Genomic DNA, 21,889 nt, shown 5'->3' on the forward strand with positions numbered 1-21,889 from the left:
TATTGCTAATTTCAATCTTTCTATTTAATGTTTACTTTATCTGATTACGTCTTTTTCTTCAGTCACACGAACATTGTGTGGGCTAAATTCATCACAGATCTTTCAATATAAAACAAAAATAGAAACTATTAGATTCAAGGTCAAAAGAACATTTATTCAGTGAGGCCCCAGGAGACGGAGAGGTGAGTGAATGATTCATCACTAAGCGAGTAAAGGAGTGAATTTGTGTCTGCGAGTGATTGAGTGAGTTATCGTGCTCAAGAGTGAATGAGGTGAGAGAAATTGAGGGAAGAGAGAGGGCTGAATATTGTGGCTGAGGGTCATTAGGACTGTGCTAAATCTGATTTAACAGCACTGTTAGATGGCTTTGGATGAACTGTTGAGGGCCCTGATTTAGAGCCCGAGAAATCTGTGCTGTGCCTCATCAGGGACTTGGTGTGATATCGAGGATGAAGGGTAATACGATATGTTTCAGGAACCATCCTGAAGGAGTATTTGTCTAGTTAGGGGGAAAAAAATAAATGTAACTTCTGCTTAAAATCTGCCAGTAACTACACATTCTGCTGTGATACATCGTGGTTTTGCAGAAATTGAACAAGTGAACTGACGCCGGGGGCCAGATGCATAAGTGTGGAGATGCAAGACTAGAAGTTTACATACATACTCTTCTCATCAGATTTACAAAACGCTGCATATATATATATATATATATATATATATATATATGGTTCTGTTTTAAAATCTCACTTGCATGGGCGCTAACAATTCTTAACGTCCTCTAACACGGTCACTGCTGCAGTATTTACATCAAATACAGTGTCAGTAATTCATTAAGTCGTCACACGTGTAACTGAGGACAATCTTTAGCTTAGATCTTGAATAAATACCGAGGGAAATGACAAAACTGTTGAAGAACAACAAAAGCAAAAGAAAGTGACAAGAAAAAGAAATAAGAATAAAAATGAACAAACAAGTCATAAAAATAAAGTTGATTTAAAATGATTTAAAGGTGACCTGTGGAGTTTTTCTGTAAAAACAAACGCATTGTGTATATTCTTGAAGGCTAACAAATGTGTCGCAGACTTTTCTTTCCTCGTAAGGCGTTTGCAGAGAAGATTTTCTTCTTTAAAATTTGAAAATTGTGCGCACCATGTTTGTGCTCGCTAGCGGAGTTATTCATCATTCCCTTTGTCGCCACATTGCTAAGTTTCTCGGTGCATTAGCGACTCCGTCAATCAGCTGAGTAGAATGTATATTGCATCGCCCTCGTGCATGTGTGTCCCTGTGCAAGTGTCAAAAACTCCACAGGGTATCTTTACATTTTCTTGGTGTGTAGACTCCAAAAACTGACTCATTTTCTGCTTTGATTTTTACCACTAGACACTGAGCCGGCTCTAGAGAAAACGTCTTTTCGCCTGGTCCTAAGTGCAGTGTGTGTGAGGTTTACACATTCTGCATGTTTTTCCTCCACAAATATTTATGTTTATGTGTGGGAGATGATGTAGGCCTTGATTATACATTATACATTGATTAAAACTCTTGACTGACTCAGTGATTTCATCCCTGCGCCTTTTTTTGTCTTCTTCTTTGTGAACATGTCTCTCTTCAGGAAAAGTCTTCATCGGCAACAAGCAGGAGATTGCAGAAAGCAGAATCCCTGAACTCAACACGTACATGAAGGTAATCGCATTTCATTTTGTGCACAGCGCAGACTACAATTTTGCACAAAGGAAAGAATTGTTGGCATGCTCGGCATCTTCTGCAGTGTGCAGTAGCCTACAACTTGGTGGGCTGAATGATGCTGTAGGTGGATAAGCACTGACTCGGATATTTCAGCAGTAGTTTGCCGATCGAGCTCAACACGTAGGCGTTGCTGCTCTCTTCTCTTTGCTCTGCCCTGTGCCCACATCACGTCTGACTGACTGTAGTTGTGGGACTTTTGACATGTTTCAGCGTTGCTCCATCGCTAAAAACACGATCAGGTTCTCTTTCTCCCACTCACTCACTTCTCTTTTCTGCTTTACTCTCTTTTGCTGCAACCTACGTGATTCTCACTTTGCCACACTCTCTCGCCTTCGCTCGCCTTGCACTTGTAATCTTTCTCGCTTCATCTCCTCTCGTTTCATCCGCTCCTTCCACCCAGCTCGCTCAAATCTCCCACCGCCCGACTTCTCCTTCTCCTCTTCCATCAAACTCCCACTCTCCTTACACCTCTCTTGTATCTCCGCTTACCTCTACCCGTCCACCCTGATCTACCTTTTCTCCCATCTGTCCTTCATCTACACCTTTCTCACACATCTTCATCTGCATCTTTCATCCCATCCCTTTTGACTCCGTCCGTCCCTCCCTTCCTTGTGATCCAACCCCTTTCCAGCTCTGTTGCCTCATTCTCCCTCTCTCTCTCTCTCTCTCTCTCTCTCTCTCTCTCTCTCTCTCTTCTCTCCCAGAGGTTGCTGGGTCTGCCAACATGGTTCCTGCTCGATGAGGCTCTCAGGATGTTTTTCTACCAGACGGAGCAAGACAGCCAGCACCTACCGCGAGCCCTCAGGCGTCTCCGCCCACCTACCCGAAAAGTGTAAGCGCATCTTGCTCACAAGTGCAAAACGGAGGCTGACTGGTAGTAATGCTAAACAGTTAGCTGAACTCCAGATGTGACATGAATCCGTAAACTGTGACTGTGAGACGCCTTGGCATCCAATGTTTTTTTTTTTTTTTTTTTTTTTAATCAGAGCTTCATATCAGAAGAGACAATACTCCAATTATACAAAGTGTTGGAGGGTGCAGAGGTGACAGCCTTGGTGAATTGGGTTTGAAGCTGAAGTACCTGCTATTAATGAAGAAGCAGGTTGTTTGTACCACAAGTTAATTTGCATAAATCTCTTTCTGAATAATAAATCATGTAGGGGTCTTAGTGAAAGAAGCTGAGGCCTTCCAATTTGACCTCTGTGAAAAATCTGAGACATTTTGGTCACTAAGAGGGGAAACTGCCTCCTTTATTGTTTAGAAGTGACCATGATTAGGCTCAATCTTGAGCCATTAGCCTTTTTAGAGCAGCTTTTCTCTGAAATAATTATGTTTCAATGTGAAGGTAGATGGAGCAGATGGGGTGCAGGTTGGATGTGAAGGCCGATGGAAGGAGGGAAAAGACGAGAATGAATTTCCCCCGAAAACATAAAACCTGGAAGTTCTGGAAGAAAACCCCACATAAGCACACGCATACGAATTAGCAACATGTTAAAATGTTAGCTGTGTTGACGTTGTTCGAAAATGTGGTTTTTAACTTTTAACTATGGCTTCGATGACTCAATGATCACTGACTCATAAATTACTGTAATTTTATGATACAGCTAATCTATAATACATGCATTTTACTTCATAATTAACTCCTTACTGCCTCTCGACTTCCCAGCTGTCAATCCAAACAGATGTGTGTGTGAGTGAGAATAAGTACTGGAGGTTAGCATTTTGCTCAAGAGCACTTTGACAGGAAGCTTTTGAAGGAAAGTGAGCTGCTGAAACACCGAACACACGAACATCTGGATGTCTTCAAACACAAGGACACTCAGAGAAATGTTTAAGCAACAATTACCATCTCACTTGAAATGTGTTTGATTGGTTATATAAGAGAGACCTACAGTACATCATCCTGACAGAAGTGGTGCTCTGCATGAACAAAGCCAAAGCTCGTTCACCTTGACTCCCACTCATCGGGATTCTTCCCGGTTCCAAGCTCTCGTCCCCTCCATCCTCCAGCTCATGACCGGGACATTGCTCAAAATTCACCATATTTATGAGGGTTTTAAAGTGGTTTAATGCCTTTCTGAGGGGTCAATGAGCGAGTAGCACGTAGCTTCATCAAGTATTTTAATGCCAGGGTTTGTATAGCAAATGATTGTACAGTTAGATTATGTTTGGAAAAGGCTCTGCTCTTTGAGGGGGGGATAAAGACTCTACCGGGAGAAGTAATCCTCCAAAACAAACACATCTATCAGCATCAGCTCTCATTCACAAAGCTGAGCTTAAAAGTGGTGGAAGTTCCTGCTGCAGTAAACTACATCGGCATGGAGGTGTCAGTTTATAATGACTGTAAACCTGCATGAATATGATTGGACTTCATTAGTCAGCTGGTAACCAAGCAGCCAATGAATGAGCCACTGCTTAGGCATGAATAAAGTGGCTGATTCCAATCAGGTAATACAAGTGAATGCAACTAACACAGCGCTCCGTAAGTCTTTTATCAGAACAAGTGACCTATGTAAGATATACTTTTGAAATAGGTGTAGAAGATTTATATTTTTAGTTACAGTCAAACCACGTGTCTGATTAATGAGAGCATCAGTGGCCTGGAAACTAAGTGGATGCACTAAATATAATGATGGATATAAAGCCAGAGAAAGTTTTATATCTATTTCAGTAAGTCAATACATATTCATTTGCAGATATTTTCAATACATACATTCATGAAAACTTAGATGATGGATGGATCTATGAGACACGTCTAGAGAGTTGCCATCTATCTTGTGTTTGTCATAGTAAAACCGGGGCCTAAAATACAGAACCATTACCCTCTAGCCCAGTGACAGGTGATACAGCTGTGCAACAAGACATAAATATTTTACATCAAATCAAAGCGAGGCTGTCCTGAGTTATGATGCCCCGGTTTGGGAAAGAAGTGCTGCCTGGGCTCCTCCTGTCTTATCCTTACACTCTCTCTGTCGCAGTCGTAAAAGGATGGAGCTAAGTAGCGAGGAGAGTGGTGGAGGTGAAGTTACATAAATTTGGCAGAGAAAAATCCACAGAGACTTTTTTACGGTCTACTTCCTCGTTCATAACGGCCACTGGGGCATCTGATTGGCCCATTCCCCTGTGGTCAGGTTACACCAGTAGGAGATGTGGTAAAAGAGAACTCTTTTAACAGGAAATGATGCAAAGGGAGAATCTCATTACTTCCTCTGCTCTTGCATCAAGCCTGCCTTTATTTATACGGACATAAGATCAGTTTTTTGGCATATGAATTGTACAAGGAACATTGCTATTTCCTCTTTCGAATGTTGCTTCACATTTGATTCTCTCATTGTCCTAGAAAACCAGTTGCATTTTGTCTCATAGGTACAATACGTTACAGTAAACACCATGTTTTTTTATGATGAGGTTTTTTTTAAGAAGCGTTTCCTCTAAACTTTGAACTTCTGGCTGTTTTTTCTTGCTATTAGGAGTTTTATTATTCCATACTTTTTACAAAGGGCTCTTACATTTTTTTGTGTGTATTTTGTGTTCGTGCATTAGAAAAATAACACTGATTAAACTTAAGTATAGTATCTCATAACAACCCTGTCTTCTAGAATTTACGTTCATATACACGTTCATGTACAACGAAAGGTTTTTTTTTAATGGATGAAGCGCTACATTTTTTGATAGCAGTCGTCAGGAGAAGGTTTCGCATCGTACAAAGTGCACAACTGTCACACCAGAGGCTGCGGTTCACACACACCCTCCTGTCTGTGGTTGGGTTTAGGCAACAAGAGCATTGTTGGTTAAGATTAGGGGAAAGATTGTGTTTTCTGGATCAAAGTTTAAACTGACTGACAGACTGACATTAGCATCTCCTCAGCCGTGGCTAGCATGACTAAAATACACAGATTAACTCTGACAGGAGCTGTAATTTACAGAAAAAATTTCAGACATCTAAAAGCCTTAAATTGTCCAATTTATGTCGCTTCAAGGGATTAATGCGTCCGTCGCACCTGCAGACAATGTTCACTTAAATGAGAAATCTTGTCTCTGTCTCTGTTTGTCTTTTAGGAAGACAGTCAAACCAAAGATGGACCTCTTCTCCTCCCCCAGGGCGGAGGTATGTGTAGTTCAATTTTTTGTTGTTGTTGTTGTTGTTGTTGATGCTTTGGTTACAATCTCCATGGCGACCCACAGAGTAACAACTTCCTAGTGAAAAACCACACAGATTGGACTACATCATCCCGAGAAATACGTGTCAGCACCCTCGGTGTGTGACTGCATGTCATGACACACACACACACACACACACACACACACACACACATACATACACACACACACACACACAGACACACACACACACACACACACACACATACAAATACACTGTCCACGACTGCATTATTTTGTCGGTACTTTAAAACTCACACGAAAAACAAAAACAATATTCACAAACTCATGGGACAAATCAATGAGCACGACTTCATTCGTCAAATTCTGTGCCACACTTTTCCTCCTCCCTCTTGCCTGTGACCCCGTTGACCTCATCAATGGTTCCCGCCTCGCTTCCCTTCCTTTAATAATTTCTGTATCCATCTCTCCTTTCATATTATCCTCCCTCTCCCTCCTTGCTCCCCCCTTATCCTCCTTTCCCCACCCCTCGCTCCCCTTAAACAACCCTTAAGTTTGTCCTTGTTTCCCTTTCCTCTCCCTCTGCGTCTGTCCAAGGTTGTGACCATCTCTCATCCCTCTCTCCCCTCCTCCTCCTTCGCATCCTCTCATTTTTATTCCATTCACACGCTCCTCTCCTTAATAAAAGGAAAAAAGAAACAGTTTGTGTGTCTCTTTGAGGTTTTCTAGCTGGTGTGGTTCAGGTCCAGGAGAGGGAATACAGTGAGGTCAAAGGTTGAAGTGGTAATGACTTGCCAATTAAACTCCCCAAGGAGCCAATAAAAGGTGTTTGTTTTTTGTGTGGTCAGCACAAGCCTTGACTCACCTTTTAACACACACACGCATACGGTTGTACCTGTACTATACTTGTGAGGACTCTTCTTGACATAACTACCTATTTTTAACCATCGCAGCTAAATACTTAACCCCCGACCCCAAACCCTGCACCTTCAAACAGCCCATTGAAGGCGTGAATAACATCCAAAATGTCCTCACTCTTAAGGTCTGAAACTCAAATTGGTCTTCACAAAAACAGAAGTACAAGAGCACAAACATGTAACCTTGAGAGGCAGCTGGATTTCTTACAAGTGAGAATCCATCTTGCCGAGCTCCAAGCTATTCGCTTGTGGCTAACAGGAATTAGGTGGTGAGACGACGGCGAGAAGTGACTGTTCGTTTGTAACAATGGCGGCTCCTAAAGAGATCAGTGTAGATGCTATAGCATCAGTTATGTCAGAACTGGAGAGGAAAGAACGACACAGAAGGCTTCTCTCGATGGGTAAGATGTTTTCGCTTTTCTCCTGATAAAATTTGATTTAGAGTTTGATTCTCCGGTGGTTGTGATGAAAATGGGAAGGATGCAGAATCTGAAACAATTAACTGATTAATTGAGATATTAACCATCAGATTAATCGATGATGAGACTCTAACTCATACTGTATTGGCAGTTTATAAAGCTCATTTTAGGGAAGATTGTGTGTGTGTTTGTGTGTGTGTGTGTGTGTTTGTGTGTTTGTGTGTGTGTGTGTGTGTGTGTGTGTGTGTGTGTGTGATGCAGCTTTGCTCAGTTTTGTAAGTGACTCTGTCTCCAGTGAGTACAAGCTATAATGTGAGCACATGTCTGCAGGTGATGTGTGTGTGTTTCTGCAGCTCACGAACTCTTGCGCTTTATCCCTTTGCAAAAGTGTTTAACTTGTGTTTTAACCTCTCGCTCTACACAGAAAAACAGTAAACTGCAACAAACACAGCGTATCGCTCCCCGCACACTCCACTGGTCTCTTGATTGCCAAACTAAGAGCAACAACTCCATTTTACTCTGTCCTCGCTCTCTCTCTCTCTCTCTCTCTCTCTCTCTCTCTCTCTCTCTCTCTCTCTCTCTCTGCCTCCCCTCTCTCCCACACAAAAGTAAAACACTGGTGTACTCTACTCACGAAGCTGCCAGCCTACTCACCATTTATTTTAGCTCTTTCTCTCTGGGAAAAATGAGCGCTCCTCTGTGTGTTTGTGTATGTCCTGCTGTGTGTTTTTCCAGCACAGGAAAAGTGGCTGTTAAACTCTGTACAAACAATGATCAATGGCTGGTCTGAGCCTGATGGATAAGAGGAGAGCGCAGGCATTTGTCACAGTAGAGCTGGTGCAAGCGTTAGCGTTTACGCTACGACACTTCATTCCACTCCACTTAGTATTAGCTCAGGCTTAGCCCCACGCAGCGCGATGAGTAATTGTTGGCGGTGGCGCTATGAGCTTCAAACAAGGTCAATGGGACAGGCTGCTCTTGGTGAACATGAGCTTTTAACGATACACAAGCTTGAGGGTAATTTGTCTGATGTGAAAAATTGGGGAGAGAAAGACTGAAGACTCAGGAACAGACAAAGGAGAAAAAATTAGGTGACAGGATGTTAGAGAGGTGAAAAGATGGAGCGCAAAAATGAGAGACGAACACCCATAGAATTAGAAAATTAAAAATCAAGCAGGTCCTGAACCGACTGAGGCTCAGCTCTTCTTTTGCAGTGAGAGCCATTAAAGCAGAAATTAGATCCTATTTTAGATAAAGACCTACCTGTGAAAAAAAAAGCAGATATGCAGGTTCGCTTAGTAAATCTCCTCACCAGGAAGAATTATGACCGTACTTCTACTACTTTCACTGTATTATGAAGTGAAATTGTGCAGTAGACGGTTCATTACATGGATGTGAGCCATTATGACGACGTAACTGTAGATTCAGCAGGGTGGATACTGGAGGTGTATTCGAGACCAGCAGTGTCGGTGGATGTGTTTACACATTGAGTCTGAACAATATAAAGTGCAAGGTGATGAAATTGATGTCATGAGATTACATAAGTTTTAATGTTTGTTTCTCTTTCTTTCATTCTTTTCTTCCTCTACTGTATTTTTAAAGAAACACTTAATCATTTGATTCATAATTCTAATGTAAAAGGGAAAAACACACAGAGAATAATGACCCAACTCTGCAGCTCTACAGAGCTTTGTAGCCTCCTTTGGTCTCACAGCACATTTATTATATGGTTCAGTCTTATTACTCTCATCAGACCTGTTTCCAGCAGCAGCAGCAGCAGCAGCAGCAGACAGGTGTTTTCAGCTGAACCCATTAAACCCACTCTCCCCTACCTGCCCATCACCAAGCAGCAGAGAGACACATTTAGCAGGTAGCCAGTGAAAAAAAAAGTGAAGCATCTAGCAGCGTAAGAGCCAGATATTTTCCACAGTTAGCGGAGAGCAAAACTGAGCACTTAATTTTGTCAGGAACTTTTTCTAAAAGCATTGTACAGTAATTGTCGCTTAATGTCTGCCAGATGGGTTAAAGGGACTGATTGTTGCCAAATAATCAATTGGTGAAGCTTGAAATTTGCCAAAGAAATGGAAAACGAGGTAGTAATACAAGTGTTTTAACTGCTTTCACCAAGAAATAACCTCCATTTAACTGCATGAATCAGGTTTATCTTATGTAGTGTTATGAAATGCACCCTCTGATGTTTTCATCTAACTAACATTCATGCAAAATGTCCATGATTTGAAGGCAGGTTTTGAAATCAAATACCTAGATAAGAACATGGGATTTTGCTAATGCCCAAATACATCCTGCTTTGTGTGACAGCCGAAAAGCAGGAGTGACCTCCACAGATATATACGCACAACCTCTGCTCATTCTTCTATAAATATACATGCATATCCTCCTATGATCCTTCACTCCAGGCCCTCAAGGAAGTGGGCCATCTACTTAAAAAAATACACTTTCATTAAACGTCAGGGAGAGAGGAAAAAAAAAAAACTCAATTCTCATCTCCTCCTCCCTATTGCCAGACTAACGAGCTGAAGGTTTAACAAGCTCATTAAGGCGGGGTCGGCGCGAGTCTAATTGTACCAGATGATTGCTCCTGTGGCTGGATGAACCCAAGGGCTGTGTGGCTACATTTAGAGACCAGCTCTTCTCTGGGCGCCCAAGTGCCTGCCCTGGATAAACTACAGCGTATATATATAGTTAGAGGAGACAGAACGGTCTCTTTGTTTGCTTAGCATGGCTGGTCAGATTACAAAAACGTAATTGAGGCTATTGGATTTCAAACATTACAGAAGACAGATTTGTAGGGATGCTATCTGTGGCTGCATTGCATCCTGGTCTTTTGATACTGCTGTGGGTAGGAAATTGGTGTCTTTTGGCTTTTTCTATGATAGATGTCATCCTGCATGATTGCAATAGCAAAACTTACAAATAGTTTTTTTACGACACAAATATGGAGGCGGTAATTCAGAGGTATGAAACCTAGGTATGTGGCCAGATCTGCAGAATGTAATTATTTGGCACCACCACTACTTCTGTGATCAAACCAGTTTGCAATAATACTCAGCTACACATTGTTAGCATTAATAGCTGTTTACTTATCGGTCTATAAAAAACATAGTGAGTTCAGCATCAGACTTCATTCTTTTTCTCACTAAGAGCTGTTGTTTTCCTTCAGTTAACTGTCTGTTCACTTTCCGATAGCGAGTCAGCAGCACTGCTCAGAGGACGAACCTCTTGTCTTGTAATAGCGACGATGGCTGAAGCTCTTGGCAAGACTAGCAAGTTAACAGCTGTTCGTGCTAATGTTAGCTATGTAGCAAAAGCAAAACTTACAGATAGCTCCTTTGAAGCCTCAGCACACATATGGTATACCCTCACAGGTGATTTCACAACAGTGGACTCCATGTGTATTGACATCTTGCTAACTGTACTGTTAGCATTGTTTCAACTGTACACCTTTGATATTCTTATTAGTTGAAAGAATCAAGTAATAATTAATAATTCACAACATAGCTTCGAGCAGAGGTCTCATTCACCAAAACAGGGTTGGACAGGGCCTTTAATTAAGTCCTTCTGCTCTGGTGTTGTGCTAATTGACGACTATTTACCTGGCTGATGAAACAGTTGACCAGTTAGAGCTTTTAATTAAAACTGGGATGTCATTTTTCATACAACCAGTAGATACATTACATTACATTACCTAGCTGCATCCATGTGAAAATGAACTGCTCCCTCATGTAGTAGCCATCAAAGCGTCTGTGTCAATTAAAGATGACATTGGTGGGATACATCACTTCCTACTGATTGATTAGAGCAAAACTAAACAAAATACGAGTCCCTCACAATCAGATAGAGGCTAATACGTGATGTCAGGCCGAATGAATGAACTTGGCCTGTCACAGATTTTGAAAATTGATAAACAGCGCACTGATAGCATACACATCCTGGTTTGGATTTATTTATTCCCCCCTTCTTCTTCACTGTTTACACCTTTTCAGTCATCTCGTGTGAGAGCTGATGAACTGAACGCCTCTTTTTACGCTGTTTATGCACACCATACTTATACAGTCAACTACTGCATCGCCTATAGAACTGAGTTGTTATGATCACTCATCAATTCAGCTCATTTTATTAGTTGGCTAAAGTGTTAGTAGAGAGAGATGAAAAAATAATAAATTGGATGAAAGACATCGCCTGTAATAGAGACAAGGGGAGAAAGACAAATAGAAGTAAAGGGATAAAGAGGTGGAACAATGATGTTGAGGAGATGGAGACAGGGAGGGAGAGATGAAAGGAGGTGTAGAGGGAGGGGGAATTGCTTTGTCACATCATATTTGGTGTTTGTCTTGGAGATAGTAGTTTATCTCATCCAACACATTTTCACATCATCTATAAATTACAGCCAGCGGCGGGTCAACACTATAATAAAACAGTGTCTGGAATAATGCATAAAAAGTAACAGCCTTGAAGTCAGAGAGAGAGAGTGTGTGTGTGTGTGTGTGTGTGTGTGTGTGTGTGTGTGTGTGTGTTGTGTGTGTGTGTGTGGTGTGTGTGTGTGTGTGTGTGTGTGTGTGTGTGTGCGTGCGCGCGCGCGCATTAGTATTTGAGTGTGTGTGTGTGTTTCCATAGGGTCAGGGTAATCTCAATAGATTGTTAATCCAGCTAGCTCCCTCACTCCCCAGCTTCATTAATCTGCCACCAGCCTCTGTCTCATTTTTTGTAGGGACACACACACACACACACACACACACACTTGTCAGCAATTTCAATTTAATTTATTTATTATTTATTATTGAGGGATTTCTTTCAAATCTGGTACAAACATTCACTTGGACTCACAGTTGAGCTGATTCGATTTTGGTAGTCAAAGGTCAAGGTCGCTGTGACTTGACAAAACTCTTGTTTGGCCTTGTGTTTGCCATATCTCAGGAATGCCAGACTTACAATAATACAATACAATGCTAACATGCTGATGCTAAGCAGGAATAGTGTTTACCTTGTTCACTTTGTTAGGTTAGCGTGTAAGCATGCCAACATTTGCTAATTAGCACTCAATGTCAAGTGCAGCATTTGATGGGAAAGTGATTCATTTTGCAGGTGTTTGGTCATGAACCAAAGTATCAGACAGTTAAAAATTTCAACCTGATGTTGGCAGCAGAAGAAAAGTCAGCGAATCACCAAGGAGATGACAGTTCATCCTGAGGAGGACATTGTTTTGTCTCTTTCTCTCAGTCTCTCTCTCACACACACACACATTGACAGCAGACCTGTCAAACTGGCTAAAAACAACAACTCATACATGTTTATTTGCATACAAAGGAGGGAAGTGAGATCTGATCACTCACTCACTCACTCACTCACTCACTCACTCACTCACTCACTCACTCACTCACTCACTCACTCACTCACTCACAGAGTCACTGGCTGTGAAACAACCGCGTGAAGACGGCAGTGATCTATCAGCCCTCTGCACCCCTGCGCCTCTGTTTAACTTTCACTTTTCTTATCTCCTCCTCCTCATCTCCCTCCTCTTCCTCCCCCTCTTCTTCACCTCCCTCCCACTGCTTTAACCGCTCCTCGTCTTTTTTTCTTTTTTTTTGGTTTTGCCGTTCCTCTCTAATTCTCCAGCTCTATTTCAGTTTTACCATCTCTTGCTCTCCTACTGTGGTTTCCTTTCTTTCTTTCTTTCTTTCTTTCTTTCTTTCTTTCTTTCTTTCTTTCTTTCTTTCTTTCTTTCTCTCTAAGCTTCAGTTGATGTTGATAACACAAACTTGTGTGTGGGTGAGAGTGTGCACATATGTTTGCTTTTGGCTCAACATGTGCAAACCGGATTCAGCTTATTGTCATTGCACAGTACAAGTAGTAGTACAGTGAAAACATTATTGTCTCTTATGTGTTTATGTGTGTGTGTGTGTGTGTGTGTGTGTGTGTGTGTGTGTGTGTGTGTGTGTGTCTGTAATAGGCTACTTTATCATCTGTCTTTTGGAGGAGTCTCTGCAGACGACCAGAAATAGGTTTAAAGCATCGCTAATGACTCTACTGAGCTCTACTTTAAATGCAAATTCATCTCTGCCTTTTATTCCAGACACACTCATGCCAACCAGGATGGCCAAGCATCCAACCCCCCCCCCCCCCCCCCCCCATACACACACACACACACACTTTTGCATTGCAGTGGGGCGTCTCCTCAGGATCTATCACTGCTCGTACATGCTCTTTACTTCATCCCACACACACTCTCCCACACACACGCACTTTACTTAGATTCACAAATACTCAAGATAGTACCAGCATTTACAGCATATGCTGCATGCATGTATGTATGTGTGTGTATGTACACACTCAGGAAGGTCACATGGTCATGACGCAACTCATTTAGATGTTTCACCGTTTAAAATCGTTAATCGAACAAATAACCAGCAGCTTTTACTGGTTCCAGCTTCTCAAATTTTTTTGTTTCTTTTATCACTGTCAGTTCAGTATCTTTAGATTTTGGGCAGTCGGCCACAAAAACGAAGCTCTGGACCTTTTGACCTTGGCATATGTCACTTTTTCAGGCATCTCATGAAAATCTATTTGATAATTAATGATGAAAATAATCAGTAGTTGCAGCCTTAACTCACACACAGACACATGCACATACACACACCTACACCTACAACACTATTACATATTGTCAGCAAGTACAGTATCTGCTCCACACAAACACACAGGCTGAGCAGCTGCCTAACTGAACATGTGAAATGATCCTTCTCTCGCATCCCTTCATCCCTTCTTTCCCCTTTTCCTTGTATTCCTTCTTTCTCCCTCTCTTTTTCTTTCTGTTATACACACACACACACACACACACACACACAAAGGTCTTCTTACACTCCAAACTTGACTCCTTTTTAGCGTCAGTTATCTTTTTTTGCTCTGTCTTCATTCTTGTCTTTTTTAAGCATCCCTTCTTTCTGTCTCTCTTTCTCTCACTTACATTCTCACATGTTATTTTCCAACTGGGAAAAGTGTGTTAAGTCTTACCTGTCCGCTCTCACCGTCTCGTCTCTCTTTGTATTGAGTGTGTCCGTCTCTCTCCTCTCTTTCCTCTTGCCGCTCACTGACTTCTGTGTGTGTGTGTGTGTGTGTGTGTGTGTGGTTTTTCTTTGTGTGTGTGTGTGTGCGTGCGTGCGTCCTAGGCGATGTTTGACTTTCGCGGCAACAGCAAGGCGGAGTTGAACCTGAAGAGGGGAGAGGTGATCTTCCTGCTGCGACGAGTCAACGCCGACTGGCTGGAGGTAAGAGCAGAGAGAGATAGCGAGAGTGGGAGAGGGGAGGGAGGAGAGAACAGGAGAGAGACAGGGGGAAGGAGGGAGAGAAGGAGGGAGAGAGAAAGGTAGAGAAGGAGGGAGGGAAAGAGTAGGAGAGTGGAGGGCAGTGAAAGATGGATGGGGAATGAGAGGGAGGGAGGGATCTTGATTGGGATGGTGGAGGGGAGGGAGGAGACGGGGGAAAGAGGGGAGTGATGGAGGACAAGAGAGGGAAATGGCAAAAGAAATGGAGAAAGGGATCAGAAAGGAGAGAGGGAAAGAAGGAAAGAGGGAAAGGAGGAGAGAGGTAAAGATCCTATAAAAGAAAGAGGAGAGGAAGAAAGATGGGAAACAAAGATAAAAAGTGAGCAGATGAATGAAAAGAGACAGAATGAAAAGAGAAGTTAGAAAATGAGGAAATTAGAAGGAGATTTTGTTGCAATCTGAAAAAAGATGGCCAAAATTATATGGACATTTTGTCTTCACCACAAGACACTGCACGGACCTCGGTCCTCATGCAGCCCAAAAACTACACCAGCATACTGTGCACGTGGAGCGTACCTGCAGACACCTGCTGTCGTATCCGTCGTGCACGTCCACGGGTCGGTTTATATGAACTTATGAGGTTGTAAAAACAAAGATTCTCCCGGTTCGATGTAGGAGAAGTTGACTGGCCTGCACAGACCCCGTCTGACCTTGACCCCGTCTGACGCCTTAGAGATGAACTGGAACAACGTCAGTGCCCAGTCTCACTAACGCTCTTGTGGCTGGATTCCTGCAGCCACAGATCCAGAGTCAGTCTTGCAGAAAGCCTCCCCCAGAACAGTGGAGGTCGGTATAGCTGCAGATGCATGCCCATGGTTTTGGCTTGACATGTTCACAAATCCCATGGATGTGATACTGTTTAGGTGTCCAACGCATACAGTACATGGAGTGTATATTTCCATTTTGCTTTATTTAATCATCTAATTTAAACAAAATATATAATATAAAATGTAATATATATTTATAAATCTTTTTTATTGAGTGTCTTTATCTTGCCAAATGTTTCAAATTGGCAAAGGAAATACACAAAACAGTTCCTTCGCAAGTTGCAGCAGCCAAAAAGTTAATTACAGAATATAATAAAACTTAAAAAGAAAATTGTGTCATCCCCACAGCAGCAGAACAGTACAGTGACCACAAAGTACCGTAACTAGTGTGATTGGAGGTGCCCTGCTCCAGTTTCCTTTACAGGAACAATTACTTAATGAACAAAATGTCCTGATTACACACTGCGAGTGTCACGTGTATGTCGTTGCTATCCAAAAAGGGGATGTGGGACATTTTTAATTAGCTGCTCAACATAAAAACGCAGCAGAGGAACATCGGTGCAGGCAAATAGTTGTCATAGAAATTCTGCTTTGTCACAGAGCACTTAAAGAAAGGTCAGGAAACGTGTTTAATGAAAATGTGTGAGGTGTTGAGATGGAGTGTGAGAGAGAAGCCGGGAGTGGGTGAGTGGGAGAGAGAGAGACGAGGTGGACGCTGATGTGGTGGGAGAGAGGGAGAGTGAGAATCAACACTGATGGAGGAGGAGGATGCACTTATCCTGCCCTTAGCTTGCTACAGAGATCCTAAAAATCGTAACAGTAAAAGGCTGATAATCTATTTATTCTTATGCAACACTGCAAACACTATCTCGTTGTTCTTTTTTGGCAATTTGCATCCACCCTAGTAGTCTTTTTTGTTTGGTTTGGGATTGGGTGAGGTTAATGCAACACTTAGAACTTGTGAAAAGTTGACTGGGTGCCTTTGAATTAGTCCGTAGACAGAGTGGCTGTGGGTGGCAAACGTGACAAATCCAACTGGCAGACTGGCGCATCAAGGTAAATGTTTCAAATGCACCAAAGAAGCGAGACCTCGACAGTTTCAGGATTCCCGGAGGAAATGAGAAACGCTTTGATCAGTAGCGGCTGCAGAGCTGCCAGTGAGAAACTGACTTCGTCTCCAGACGCTGCAGTGATGCAGATGAAGGTTTTTCATGACATTACTTCACTAGAGTGATATTAACCAAACAAACGAAGAGCTCGGGGTCATGGGTTTGTGTTTTCTTGGCATCCAGAGTCGAAATAAAAACACACTATTAAGTTGCATCATGGGAAGTGTAGGATGCCATACTAAGGGACTACATGTCAGGATATATTGGCCTCAGTTGTATTATTTTTGACCATTAATTTGTGTTTCTCAAGGTGCCCAAGTTTTTTATTTTGAGTGCAGGTCTGCTGATTGTTTCTCATGAATCTATTTCAAACATCATTGCATTCTTTTCAGCTGCTAAAAAATGATCAGAAAATAAAATCTGTCCGTTCCTCCCTCAAATCTTTATTTGCAGTAACTTTTACAACATCTTTACAACTAATGCCTTTGAGTTGCAGCATGAGAAACTTTAGATGCTTGAATTGTATAATTTCACACAATTTAAGCAGCGCTTGACTAAACAGGGTGAATGTACGACATCTCAGGAGCGACGGGATGTTCTCATCTCTTTTCTGTAGCCCAAATTATACATTCTGGCCCGGTAAGATGGCTGCTTCCTTTCTACATAAACTGTTGCCTCGTTCTGCTGAAAACATGTGAGAGTGCTGGATGCTTTATGAAATAGTCTCTGCATGTGTTTTTGCAGACTGAACAGCCTCAGACACCTGGGGTGTAGTAAAAAAAAGGCTGTATGGTTGTGTCGAGTGCTTGTAACATCAGCGGCATATTATGAATAGGCTAATTAGTCAGGAAAACTCGTCTCCAGATGCACCTCCATGCTGCTTTTCTTGTTTCTCTCCTTTAAATCACCAACTCGTCTCACCGTCAGCTCCTTATCACAGCGTCCTCCGAGACCCTGACGGTTTATCCTCTCCTTCTCTTCTGTTGCGTTCTCCTCAGGGCACAGTCAACAATCAGACAGGTATTTTCCCAGAATCCTTTGTGAAGATCATAAAGCCCCTCCCAGAGAGTGACTCAGAAGGTGATGGTGGAGGCCACACCTACAGCTGTCTGCGCTGCTTCCTGCTCACCCCCTCTGGGGTCGACACCAGGTCTGTGCTGTGTGTTTGTGAGTGTCTGTGAGTGTGTGTGAAAGTAGATTTGAGATTTGATATTCAGATTGATGTGTCTGACGTTACACTGAGGATGAGTTGAGTCTTAAAGACAAAGCGATGATTTCATGCTTAGGTTTCTGGATCCACATACTTCCAGTGACCCCACGACCCCAAGTTACAATCTAAACCTTCTACTGTGTGGACGTCATAAGCAACCGGACAGATTGTGGGGAAAATTGAGTTTGTAGTAACTCAAGCTTCTCTTCTCTTTAAGTAAATGTTCGCCAGACGTCAGGACGGATGTGATCGACTGTAGTTTTATCCAAACTAGCGCTAAAAAGACCTTTTTAAAGGTTTAGATTGTAACTTGTTTTCCCTCGAGTCAAAAAAGTGAATCATTCCACCTCAGTTCAGCTGTTGAATTGTGATTGTGCGAATGCTGCGCACAAAGCAATTCTACACTGTTGATGGAGTTTTAAATCTTAACTGCCTTCATTCAGATGTGTGTGTTTGTTTGTTGTTTTTTTATTTTATCAAACTGTTAAAACTTTTATTGAATGTGCTGGTTAAATCGCTTGTTACACATCTGGTAACATTTGAGTGTGAATTCAATTGCATCGATGTGCTTTAAGGAGGTGACTGTGTTGCTCCTGTTTGCAGAGATGTGTGTGTACAAGAGGCCATCACCATTCAGCCAACGTACAAGGAGTTGCTGTCTCGTATGAGGTGGGTCTGTCCTTGTGAAATAAATGTTGCCTCAGATTGTTTTCTCACCTTCTTTTCACTTATTTCGTTCTGCTCAAGTGGAAACTCGAGGCTTTGATGGACATTTAAAATCGTGTGTTTTACATCCTCCTTTTATTGCATTTACACCCAGGTGGGAATTAATGATTGAGAGGAAATGTGAGAATCATTTTTTGGGGGTGTTAAGAGTGGACTGTTGTTTAGTTGTGCAGGGGGGGAAATGATTGTATGTGAGTTCACACCTCCTGGTGAGCCCCCAAAAAAATGTGATAATGGAATACAAAGCTGACATATTTGATGAAAGCGTGGAGGGAAAGTCAGTGGAACATTTTGCATGTAAACCATCACATTTTATCATAATCACTTTAACAATCTTATACGAACCTCAGTTTCCCGCTTCTGGTTCTCTGTGCCGTCAGTGACAAATTACTAACTGCTGAGTGCTAACCTTTAACCTCTGCTTTGTGAAGCATTATTGAAGTGTTTGACCTGTTTCATCAAAGTCTTTTCAACAGATTTGGCTTTAAAAAATTACGATTCAAATCATGAATCAGAGCTTTTTGTTCTCGAGTCCGTGCACAGCGGAAAAACATTTTCTTATCTGGTGTTTCTTCCTGAGATGTGCTGATGATCGAAGGTGATTGGTGACCTTTGTGCGTTTCCCCTCCCTCACTAGTTTGTGTTTGAGGTTTGCAGTGAACAAGGATGAGTAGAAGTCCATTAAGTCACCAGCCTGCAGTGAGCGACAGCATATTTCTGCACTGCAAACCTGCAAATTGCCAGTTGCCAATCATCAACTGCTCGTCAGATTCGTTCCTGTAGGACCTCCGACCCCCCCCCCCCTCCCCCCCCCTCCCTTCCCACTGCACCACCATCACCGGATGCATATGGTCATTACACTATCATATCTGCTCTTCCCTGTCTTTTTTTTTCTCTTTCATTCTCCCTCTCCCTCTATCTCTCATTATCTGGTAATTTAGATAGGTGAACGCTACGATGATTACCCCTCCCCCATTCATAATCAGTTCATTTCCGCCGCTTATCTGCTCATTATTGTTTTTCTGTGTTCAGGCATATTGTGCCCTGGAGTAAGATGGATGAGACCCTGGTCCTGAGTTTTAATATGGCTTAGCACTGATAGAAGTGGGGGGGGGGGTATGAAGAGATGGGGGGAGTAGAGGGTGGTGGAGGAGGAGGAGCAGGAAGATAAGAATCTGAGAAGAGAGTGAAGCAACTGCAGACATCGCCGAACTACCTGCTTTACATAATGTAGTAAATAAATATACAATAACCTGTTTCAACTATAAATGAGACTATAATGGAATAAAAGGAATTCATGTGATAAACTGTCAGATAGCGTCACATCACACTGGCGTGTGATTATTACTGATTTGGTTTCTCCTCATTATCATTAACACATCCTATCATTAACATTATTACTCTGACACTCCATCACACTATCCATCCGTGATCAGCTGGTACAAGCAGAGAGAGAGAGAGAGAGAGAGGGAGAGAGGGAGAGAGAGAGAGTCTCTCCAACGATGCTGCTGATGCTTCTGTTATCAGCTCTGCCAAACACTATTATATTTGAGTCTGCATAGTGTGTAATCATATATATTGTTATCATATCATTAAATGTTCATTATACAGTAGTGTGAAAGATAAGATAATCCTTTATCAGTCCCACAGTGGGGAAATTTGCAGTGTTACAGCAGCAAAGACAGTTGACAGTAGTGGACAGTGCAAAGAAAAGAAAACTGCAAAATGAGAATAGATAATAATAATATAATAATATGTACAATTAGATATGTAGCTGTAACAAAACCAGCAGCAGAAAAGGGATTTTGGTGGTTTTACTGCTACTGAAATGTCTATGTGGAAGTTTTCTATAGTAAATGCCACTTGTTTCTCCATGGCTGGTGGCAGGAAGTGACTGAATCTGTCTGTGCTTGTCCTTCATCAGATGTAATACTTCGTCACGTTGTGCCTCCAGGAGGCCAATCGAAAAAACTCATAAAAGCTGTGACTGTCTCTCATTTCAGTTTTTTTGCTCTTAACTAATTCCTGCAAACAAACGTTAGTTAGAGTCTGTTTCGTGAAAAACACTGACTTTAGAGAAGGTGTTGCAGTTGTCAAACTTCCTATCTGTACTTATTACCCATTTCCTTTCATCCAGCTCATGTTTTCTTGGTGATAATTCTCACAGGCACATTTTTAATTAAACTGTAATATATCAACAAAAGCCATGCCGGGCAGTCATTTCTTCCACTGGAAAAATTGTGCAGGTCTTCCTTCTAATGCTGGTCTCAACATTAAAGTACATCAACCATTTAATATAAAAGAAACATATAAAAAGCAAGTTTATTCTCGTAGAACAATGAGAGCCACGCACATTAATAATAAAATAACAATAATGAATAAATAAAGAAAGACAAAATAAGAAAATACAGAGAGGTTGTTGCTTTTTGAGCATGTTGAAAGCTTCAGTTCAGTTGGGCTCTCGTGCTTTTCTACATCTACATTGACATTTAGTCATTTGGCAGATGCTTTTATCCAAAGCGACTTACAAGTGAGTGACATCACTAGAGCTCCGGTGCAGCAGGAGAGCTACATCTAGTCAGTAAGTGCAAGGAGATCAGGTAGAAGAAGTGCACAGTAAGAGCATAACAAGAACCTCAAAAACTTTATTCTAATTTATTTACAACATGTAATGATTATTTATTAAAGTTATAATTTTACATGAAACAACTTTGACCTCTTTTTAGTTCCTTTTTAGACATGGTCAAACTTAAATGTTTTGTAACTTCTTCAATCTCTGTTTGATTGCATTGGCTCAAATCTGAGTCTGACTGCTGTGATTTCATGAACTGAAAAAAAAGAAAAAAAAAAGAAAAAAGGGAAACATGTCTGAGGTTGAAACTGCTTGAAAACACCCAGAGTCTGAAATCCCTGTCTGCCTGTCCGTGTCTCTCAGAAACGTCTTCAAGGAGGAAGACGTCACCCTGAACTACCGTGACCCCGAAGGCGACCTCATCCGTATCCTCGACGACGAGGACGTCCAGTTGATGATCAGGGAGAGCAGAGGTCAGCAGGGTAAAGTCAAGAGACCTGTCAATCAGTTTCCGTGGGAGCTGCACGTGACCATGGCCTCTGATCTTTCAGTTTACAACACCGAGGCCTGAGAGAGAAGCAAAGTGGAATTCAATGGAAGTACAGAAGACAGTTAGTATTTAGTTCTTGAACCCACGATTGATGTTGTAACTGTTGCCTGTGTCTTCACTGTTGTGCCAGTTAACGGTCAATGCATTTCACTTAGTAATAAACTAATTTAATGACACTTTTACACTTTGCATCCTAGTTTTGTTTTTATTGGAAGTTGTTGCTTTCAGCTGCTGAAGGCCGGAGAAGTGTACAGCCTGCTGTATGCGATGTGAGCGTGGGAGCCTCAGGGTGAAGAAGACATCACATACAGAACATTTCAAGTACAGCAGGAGTACGAACAAATGCAAATAATGTAGCTACAAATAAAAGCTTTTTAATTTATACAGCAAAACATATTTGCTGGTTCCAGCCTC

The 21,889-nt window shown here is 41.9% G+C and overlaps 2 protein-coding genes across 2 annotated transcripts in view; one reads left to right on the plus strand and one right to left on the minus strand.

The window, feature by feature from the left end:
* The window catches only part of LOC130166329 (parvalbumin-7-like), a 35,967-nt gene extending 21,581 nt beyond the window's left edge, over positions 1–14,386 (minus strand). Inside the window, exon 1 of the mRNA XM_056371873.1 lies at positions 14,231–14,386. The gene's annotated coding sequence lies outside the window, so the exon portion shown is untranslated. The remainder of the gene's footprint in view (positions 1–14,230) is intronic.
* ncf4 (neutrophil cytosolic factor 4) overlaps positions 1–21,657 on the plus strand; it is a 28,528-nt gene extending 6,871 nt beyond the window's left edge. The window contains exons 4-10 of the mRNA XM_056371875.1: positions 1,610–1,680; positions 2,448–2,575; positions 5,803–5,851; positions 14,386–14,484; positions 17,416–17,567; positions 18,231–18,296; positions 21,289–21,657. Of these exons, the coding sequence (XP_056227850.1) occupies positions 1,610–1,680; positions 2,448–2,575; positions 5,803–5,851; positions 14,386–14,484; positions 17,416–17,567; positions 18,231–18,296; positions 21,289–21,496 (773 nt within the window). The 3' untranslated portion in view covers positions 21,497–21,657. The remainder of the gene's footprint in view (positions 1–1,609; positions 1,681–2,447; positions 2,576–5,802; positions 5,852–14,385; positions 14,485–17,415; positions 17,568–18,230; positions 18,297–21,288) is intronic.
* The last annotated feature ends 232 nt before the right edge of the window (positions 21,658–21,889 follow it).

The sequence above is a fragment of the Seriola aureovittata genome, chromosome 3, assembly GCF_021018895.1.
Source record: "Seriola aureovittata isolate HTS-2021-v1 ecotype China chromosome 3, ASM2101889v1, whole genome shotgun sequence".
Classification (NCBI taxonomy): domain Eukaryota; kingdom Metazoa; phylum Chordata; class Actinopteri; order Carangiformes; family Carangidae; genus Seriola; species Seriola aureovittata.